This window comes from Cebus imitator, unplaced genomic scaffold, assembly GCF_001604975.1.
Source record: "Cebus imitator isolate Cc_AM_T3 unplaced genomic scaffold, Cebus_imitator-1.0 Scaffold529, whole genome shotgun sequence".
Classification (NCBI taxonomy): domain Eukaryota; kingdom Metazoa; phylum Chordata; class Mammalia; order Primates; family Cebidae; genus Cebus; species Cebus imitator.
Window position 1 is genome coordinate 494,630 of NW_016107844.1, and position 8,499 is coordinate 503,128.

Genomic DNA, 8,499 nt, shown 5'->3' on the forward strand with positions numbered 1-8,499 from the left:
GCTAATTTTTTGTATTTTTAGTAGAGACAGGGTTTCACTATGTTGGCCAGGCTGGTATTGAACTCCTGACTTTAGGTGATCCACCTGCCTCCACCTCCCAAAGTGCTGGGATTACAGGCGTGAACCACTGCACCAGGCCAGGAGTGAAGATTCTTACATTGGAGACTCCAAGAGGCAGACCCAAATTAGAAATAATTTATATCAACCCTCCCGTTTGAGAGGAGAAAAGCGAGGCCTCTGGCGAGAAGGTGAGTTAGTGGTGGTCTTCTGGCTTCACATGCAGGGGCTTTGCTCCGAACCCTGTTCTCAGCCACTTCCCCAGCTCTTGGGGCCGGGGTTCCAGCTGACCTTACCCAGCCCACACACCGCTCCGAAGACACGTCCCAGAGGACGGGGACGTTCAGGGATGGCGAGGCCCTGAAAACAAATGGGTTATGTCCAGATCCCAGGCAGGGTGAGAAGCAGAGGCTTGCTCTTAACCCCTCCAAGGGTGGAAAGTGCCTAACAGTGCTGGTCTGAGGACTCCGTGAGGAACAAATGGATACTGGGTGTCCAGTGCCTTGTTAGTTTCCAGCCTCTGATCTGGACAGTTTAACCTTTTACCAGCCTGCCCCTTTTCGGTAGGATGTGGGGTTTTGGTTCTTTCCTTTCACTCAGACAAGTTAAACTCTCAGAACCTCAGGGTTCCTTACCGAAAGTGGGGGCGACAGGACCTACCTCCTGGTAATGATATTGTGAGTGGCAGGCATTGAATGAGTTAAATGAATGCAACGCTGGGCCCATAGTAAATGTTCTAGGTGTCTTTTTATTTGTATTCCAGTCACTGGGTAGCGGGGCTGCAGAATCTCTGCAATACGACCACATGCCTTAGGAGAATAACCACCGAGCACTGACAGGGAGACAGCTGTAACCTCTCCCAGGGGTGCAGGTCCTTTCTTCCCTGCTAGGGAATCCTGGACAATGCTAGTGGATTTCTAAGCCTAGGACAGGGAGGCTGAGGACCTGGAGATTCACTCTTAGAACTTAGGCTATGGTGAGCATCTGGCGAAACCAGTCCAGTGCTGGACAGACCAGGGCAAAGACAGGCCAGTTGGATCGTCACTCCCCTTCCTATCTAAGAGGACTTTGGGTAAATTGAGGCCAGAAACATCAAGGGACTTTCCAAGAGTTGGTGGCTTAGCTGGAGCATTACAAATGTTTAATGAGTACTTACTAAGCGCTTTACCCGTACTGAATCATTTAATCCTCCCATCATCCTGTGAGGTATTATCCCTAGTCACAGGAGGCCCAGAGCTTGCGAAGGTCATACCACGAGTCAATGGGGCAAGGGCTGACAACGGCACCAGGGCGCGCGTGGTACTTGGGACCCATCGGCTGCACCACCCAGCCTCCTCCCTGTGGCTCACAGCCCAGCTTCCCGGTGTGTAGGATCTGGAAAGAAGTACCCCACCTCAGTCTACAGAGCAATGTTCCATTTGATCCTGCTACTGAGCCCCCCTTTCCGCCCTCTAGGTTTCCAAGGGGGAGTAGCAGGGGCGTGGCGCTTCTTTCCCCGCCCGGCAGCCCCCCGACCCCGGGCCCCATTACAGCGCGTGGGCGGCGATCCAGCAGGAGGAGGCGCAGATCCACAGGCCGAAGGAGATGCAGACGCGGTGGCGGGCGAAACAGCGGTCCAGGTAGTCCCAATCCCAGAGCGCGGGCGCGGGGCTGGGCGCCTCCCCCATGGCGCGGCTGGGCGCGCTCCGCGGGGCTGGGGACCTGGGCGCAGCCTCCCCCGCCGCAGGCAGCCGCGAGCGCCGGCCGCCCCGAGCCCGCTTTTCTGGGTTCAGTTCTGCGGCAGCGGTCCCGGCCGAGCGCACCGACCGCACCGACCGCGGGCAGAGAAGGGCGCGCTCTCGGACGCGGGCGGCGGCTGCGAAGGCGCCGGGGAAAAGTTTCCGGGACCGCGCGCTCCCCACCCCTCGCGCTATTGTCGGGGGTCGGCGGGGAGGAGGCCGCCCCCCAGCGGCGGGAGCCGGGAGCTGCCGGGGCACAAAGACTGCAGCCCCCTCTGCGCGGCCCGCGGCGGCGCCAGCTCCCCGCAGACCTCTTCGGGGTCACCCACCTCCAACATCCTGGCCGGAGCGGGGCAGGCGGCTGGGCTCGGGGAGGACCGGGTCCCTGCTGGTCACTGTAAGGCACAGCGTCCCTTCCGGCATTCGGCACCTTTCCCGAGCCAACAATGCAATTAGTTGCGCTGCTGAAGCGCCTGGGTGCTGGGATCCCAAGGTGAATGGGGCCTGGTCCTGATACCGGACAGGGCACAATAGAAAGGGTGGGGCGCAAGGCCAGGAAGGAGGAAACTAACATGCCGGAGAACAAATACCCCCACACTCGCCTCGCACTCTCCTTTCTGGAGCTGTCCCCGGCACCGTCCGCCCTCGGGCAGTCGCCCAAGCCTGGCTTCTGGATGTCATCCTAGACCACAGCCCCCATAGCCAAGGAGCTGCTTATCTCTGGAACCGGCCGCCTCCTGTCCAGCCACATGGCGCACAGTTCAAGTACACAGGGCTGTTTTTCTTGAGAGCAAACTATTATTGTAATTTTTAAATCTCCTTGTTGATTTTAGTAAGTTTGCTTAACACAAGACATGACTTGAAAAAATTACGTCTACAGAAGGATTGAAAAAAATCATTTAATTAAAAAAAACATACAGCGTTACGGAGATATTATTTATATGTTATAAACTTAGTGCTTTTAAAATGCACAATTCTGGCCGGGTGCGGAGGCTTACGCCGGTAATCCCAGCACTTTGGGAAGCTGAGGCGGGCGGATCACGAGGTCAGCAGTTCAAGACCAGGCTGGCCAACGTGGTGAAACCCCGTCTCTACTAAAAAAAAATACAAAAATTAGCCAGGCATGGTGGCAGGCGCCTGTAATCCCAGCTACTCTGGAGGCTGAGGCAGGAGAATTGCTTGAACCTGGGAGGTGGAGGTTGCAGTGAGGTGAGATCGCACCACTACATTCCAGCCTGGGCAACACAGCAAGACTCTGTCTCTAAATAAATAAATAAATGTACTTTTACACCAAACTGTATTAGGAGGTGGAGCCTTTTAATGGTGATTAGGTTATGAGGGTGGACACACAGCAGGAACCAGAAAGCAGGCGCTTCCACCAAATCTGCAGGCACCTTGATCTCGGACTTCCTAGCTTCCAGAACTGTGAAAAACAAATTTGTGTTATTTACACGCCACTCAATGCAAAGTATTTTGTTATAGCAGCTCAGATGGACTAAGACAGGCATTGTGTTAGGAGCTGGGGACACTATTGAGTGAAACGGACATGGGTCCTACCTTCATGGAGCTTACAGTCCAGTAGGAGAGAGAGAAATTAAGCAAGCAACTGGCGGGGCACTGTGGCTCATGCCTGTAATCCCAGCAATTTGGGGGGTGGAGTGCTGAGGCGGGGGGATCAGTTGAGCTCTGGAGTTTGAGGTCAGCCTAAGTAACATGGTGAAACCCCTTTTCTTTGTGGCACCGAAAATTTACATATAACATAAATCCAGATCCCCAGGCACGTGTCCTTGGATTCAGCATAGATTCGTCTCCAGTAGTTGCTGTAATAAATTGGCACAACTTTAGTTGATTCCTTCACAGTTTGAGATCAGGAATTTGAGATCGCCTGGCCAACATGGTGAAACCCCGTCTCTACTAAAAATACAAAAAATAGCTGGGCGTGCTGGTGTACGCCTGTAATTCCATCTACTTGGGAGGCTGAGGCAGGAGAATAGCTCGAGCCTGGGAGGTGTAGTTTACAGCGAGCCGAGATCGCACTATTGTACTCCAGCCTGGGCAACAGAGACTCCATCTCAAAAAAAAAAAGCAATGGGACGAGTGTGGGCCTCTGGAGCCTGCTGATCTTACACTGGAATGTTCCCTCCACCGTGCAGCAGTTGTGCTGTGACTTGGGGTAAAGCACTGTTCTTCCTTGCACTTGTGTGTTTCTTTCTGTAAAAGGAAGAAGGTCAGCTAATGGTGGGGAGACATAATGGCTCCGTTGTTTTTGTTTTTTTTCTTTTTTTGAGATGGAGTCTTGCTCTTGTTGCGCAGACTGGAGTGCAATGGCACCATCTCGACTCGCTGCAACCTCCGACTCCTGGGTTCAGGTGATTCTCCTGCCTCAGCCTCCTGAGTAGCTGGGATTACAGGCATGCGCCGCTACGCCCAGCCAATTTTTGTATTTTTAGTAGACATAGGGTTTCTCCATGTTGGTCAGGTTGGTCTCGAACTCCTGACCTCAGTTGATTTGCCTGCCTTGGCCTCCCAAAGTGCTGGGATTACAGGCTTGAGCCACCGCACCCGGCCCAATTCTTGGCTCTCATCCCTACCTATCCTCTGCTGGGGATCTCATCGGGTGTCTGGCTTTAACTGCTGTCCCTGCACCTGCACCTCCTGGATGCATAGCTCCAGGTCACCTCCTTCTCATACTTTAGACTCACATATGCAACTGCCTACCTGACATGTCCACCTGCATGTCTAATTGCACACATCTAAAGCCAAACTCTTGGTTCTCCGTCACAAAGCTCATCCACCGCAATCATCCTTACTTCAGCTGACTCGGTGTCCTGGTCCTGTGGGGGCCCAAGCCCTAGTGCCTGCGCCGCTCTATTAAGATAGCTCTGAAAGGGTGAGGAGTGTTGTTTTTCTACCAGGCTGTGAGCTGCATGCAGCCAGGGTTGTTTAGTTTATACTTGCATCTTCAGCCCCTAGCTCAGTGCCTGGCACATAATAAGGAAAATATTTATTGAATGAATGCACTGATTTTTTTTTTTTTTTTTTTTTTTTTAGACAGAGTCTCGCTCTGTCGCCAGGCTGGAGTGCAGTGGCATGATCTCGGCTCACTGCAACCTCCGCCTCCTGAGTTCAAGTGATTGTCCTGCCTCAGCCTCCCAAGTAGCTGGGATTGCAGACATGCACCACCACGCCTAGCTCATGTTTGTGTTTTTAGTTGAGACGGGGTTTCACCATGTTGGCCAGGAAAGTCTCAATTTTCTGACCTCGTGATCCACCCACCTTGGCCTCCCAAAGTGCTGGGATTACTGGTGTGAGCCACCGTGCCTGGACTTTTGTTTTTGACACTGTCTAGCTCTGTTACCCAGGCTGGACTGCAGTGGCGTGATCTTGGCTCACTGCAACCTCCACTTCCTGGGATTGTAGGAACACACCACCACACCCAGCTAATTTTTGTATTTTTAGTAGAGGCGGGTTTTCACCATGTTGGCCAGGCCAGTCTTGAACTCCTGATCTCAAATGATCCACCCGCCTCAGGCTCCCAGTGCTGGGAGTATAGGCAAGAGCCACTGTGCCCGGCCAAATACCCTGATTTTTAAACAGGTCATAAAAATGTGACATGTTCTACAGCAGGGACATGTTTAAAGTACATTGGCGACACTCTGCATTGTGAGCGGGGGTGTGAGGAGTTTTCAAGAAATAACGCATGAACTGGACCTTTTTATGTTTGCTTTTGGCAACAAGGCCACGGCAGGAGCTCTGCAGAGGCCCTCGGAGGCGGCAAGAGATGGCAGGAGAAAGGCAAATAACAGAGGCAGGGCAGCACCCACAGGAGGGGAGGCGAGACAGTCAGCAGACAGTTTCGAGGGAGTCAGGACTTCATCCTGCAGCGAACACCAGATAGTATCTTCTAACGACCTCCCTCCTGCCATTAGAACCCAGCCCAGGCTCTCCCTCTACTTTCCACAGGGTTCTGCACGTGGTCAGCCCTCAGGAAATGAATCAGTTCCTTAACCAGGCTCCTCAGAGGTCCAGCAGCTGCCCAGGAGCTAAAGATTACATTTTTGGCCACGGTTCACAGTTAGCTGAAAAGAAAAACTAACAAGAGGACCGGAGCACTTGTCGTCCTGGACGGTGGGCAGTGATGTGACTGCTCAGAGGCATTTCCTGTTGGCAGGGGCGGCGGGACCTCAGGCACCGTCCTTCTGAAGGAAGGGCTGCAGCAGCCTGGGCAAGGGCAGCCAATGGTGACGGTAAATCCTGGCCACCTGGGGGAGACAGGCCAGCAGTTCAACAGCTTTCTCTTCTGGGAAGGGCATGTTGCTTGAATCCGGGAGAGGGAGGTTGCAGTGAGCCAAGATCATGCCACTGCACTCCAGCCTGGGCAACAGAGACTCTGACTCACAAAAAAAGAAACATAGATAATACCTGAGACAGTAATTTATAAAGAAAAGAGGTTTAATTGGCTCAAGGTCCTGCAGACTGTACAGGAAGCACAGTAGCTTTTGCTTCTAGGGAGGCCTCAGGAAACTTACAATCATGGCAGAGGCTAAGGAGAAGCAGGCATGTCTTCTATGGCTGGAGCAGGAGGGAGACAGAGGGGAGGTGCCACACACTTTGAAGAAACCAGATGTGACGAGACCTCACTATCACAAGAACAGCATGGAGGGTATGGAGCCAAATCATTCATGAGGACTCTCCCCCATAATCCAATCACCCCCACCAGGCCCAACATCCAACATGAGATTTCGACATGAGATTTGGTGAGGACACGGATGTAAACCATTATCAGTAGTGCTTTCATGCTTCTGATTGTATTTTGTAACTATGTTATTGAACTATAATTTACATACTATGTAATTCACCAATGAATGGTCTTAAGCATATTCACAGAGTTGTACGACCATCACTACAATCAATTTTAGGACATTTTTATCCTGCAAAAGACAGGCCTCAATCTTCCCATTCCCTCCTATACCTAAGCAACTGCTCATCTACTTCCTCTATACAGAGATTTGCTTATTCTGGACATATTTTAAATAAGTGGAATAACCAGTGAAGATGGGCTAGTTAGTAAATACCGCAGCTTCCGGTCACCCAGTGGATATAGTCTACATGTTCCTCAGTGGAAGTGAGCCCCCACTACCCACTAACTGAACGCAAGTCCCTTGTTTAGAGTCTGAGGAACCCAACGAGGGCATTCGGAATGGGGAATTTCTGTTTCACCTTTGTCCCAAATGTGTCTCATGAACTATCCCTTGCTATTTTTTTTTTCTTGTGATGGAGTCTCACTCTGTAACCCAGGCTGGAGTGCAATGGCACGGTATCTGCTCATTGCAATCTCTGCCTCCCAGGTTCAAGGGATTCTCCTGCCTCAGCCTCCCGAGTAGCTGGGATTACAGGTGCACACTACCACACCCAGCTAATTTTTTTTGTATTTTTAGTAGAGATGGAGGTTCACTGAAGTTTCACCATGTTGGCACGTGAAGCGCTGCGCTGCCAGGAGGTTTCTAGGGCTCCCCAATAACTCCTTCTAGTGAGATCTGGTGTTTCCAGGAGGCCCTCAGTCTTGACACGAAGACTGTCGGGTGCAGCTGTGCTCCCCAAGAGCAGGCCCCTTCTACAGTGCCAGTGTCTTGGAATAGTTCCATAGGCAGCCAGCGGCTTCTGCTCTTTCCCATCTGCACAGTGCAGATGGCATTCTGTTGTAGCCCAACTTCACATGTCCAGGTGCTTGTAGAGTCTACGACTTTTTTCTTTTTTATTTCTGTTGCCATGTTTCTTCCAGGGCTTCCCTGCCCCATTCTCAGAGCTCGCAGTAGCCGCAGTCACCACCCCGCTCCTGGGCTTGTAACCCATCACAGCCTGGACTCCTTTGGTCAAAGCTCTAACATTCTCCTAGGAAAGAAGAGAAAACATCATCTGAGATGTCAGCAGGCTATCCTTTAAGGGATATGCACAGCACTGTTAGTGGATCGCTTCAAGGTAAGGAGTAAATCACTCAGTGAATTTCCATCCATCCCTTTCACTGGTCCTCTTCCTCTCCCCAGCATTCTGTCTTCAGGTCATCTGTTCTCCCTCCTCATTCCCTCATCAACTTTGTTTAGTCCCATAGTTTAAAATGCCACCGACAACTAGACTCAGTCCCAGCTGTTTTCTGGACATTTGTCTTAATATCAGAACTTAACCTGCTTCAACCAAATTAGAAATGGACTCTAAACAAATTTTAAGTTTACTTAGTAAAAAAAAAAAAAATTACAATATGATTTACAAGTTACTAATAGTAAAATATTACTCTAGAGGCTACAGTTTAGACATATGAATTATACTAAAATTATGGCAAGTTTTCAGCTTTCCTGTATGTAACCTTTAGAAACCTGTAAACATTTAAAAATTCAAAATAAATGTTCTGTATGACGGTTGTAGGCCCAAGAAGAAACTTGTGATCTTTTTGCATATTGGTAAATTTTCTTCCAAATATTGGTGCCAACTTGGAAATAATTCACAGTAGGAGCTGCGAACATCTAAGTAACACTCTGCAGTTTAAAGCAAGTGCCCTCGGGCAACTCAATCTCTTGGAGCCCCAGTGTCCTCAGGGAGTGGTATCTGCTGGGCCTGCTTCCAGGCTCACTGTGTGAGGCCCCAGATAAAACACTGGATAAATGCAAAAGCATTCTCGGGACACAGCTGACCACCCCCTCCTAACCGCTGGCCCATTTTTGCTATAGCA

At 51.0% G+C, this 8,499-nt stretch overlaps 2 protein-coding genes and 1 long non-coding RNA gene across 11 annotated transcripts in view; all 3 read right to left on the reverse strand.

Annotated features, from left to right (window-relative positions):
- The window catches only part of TMEM44 (transmembrane protein 44), a 41,055-nt gene extending 39,104 nt beyond the window's left edge, over nucleotides 1-1,951 (reverse strand). For 3 of the 9 annotated variants that reach the window (XM_017514628.2, XM_017514625.2, XM_017514624.2), the window contains exon 1: nucleotides 1,588-1,948. In XM_017514628.2, the coding sequence (XP_017370117.1) occupies nucleotides 1,588-1,724 (137 nt within the window). In that variant the 5' untranslated portion in view covers nucleotides 1,725-1,948. Of the gene's footprint in view, nucleotides 1-717; nucleotides 1,327-1,587 lie in introns of those variants that run through there. The other 6 variants (XM_017514632.2, XM_017514631.2, XM_017514629.2 and 3 more) reach the window with 4 other exon arrangements.
- Nucleotides 1,952-3,071: 1,120 nt separating this feature from the next.
- On the reverse strand, nucleotides 3,072-6,156 carry LOC119468914. Its single transcript, XR_005197721.1, has 2 exons — nucleotides 5,881-6,156; nucleotides 3,072-3,198 (listed from the first exon to the last, which is right to left on the reverse strand). It is a non-coding gene; the product is annotated as an uncharacterized LOC119468914 (long non-coding RNA).
- Nucleotides 6,157-6,209: 53 nt separating this feature from the next.
- The window catches only part of LSG1 (large 60S subunit nuclear export GTPase 1), a 32,638-nt gene continuing 30,348 nt past the window's right edge, over nucleotides 6,210-8,499 (reverse strand). The window contains exon 14 of the mRNA XM_017514623.2: nucleotides 6,210-7,667. Within this exon, the coding sequence (XP_017370112.1) occupies nucleotides 7,488-7,667 (180 nt within the window). The 3' untranslated portion in view covers nucleotides 6,210-7,487. The remainder of the gene's footprint in view (nucleotides 7,668-8,499) is intronic.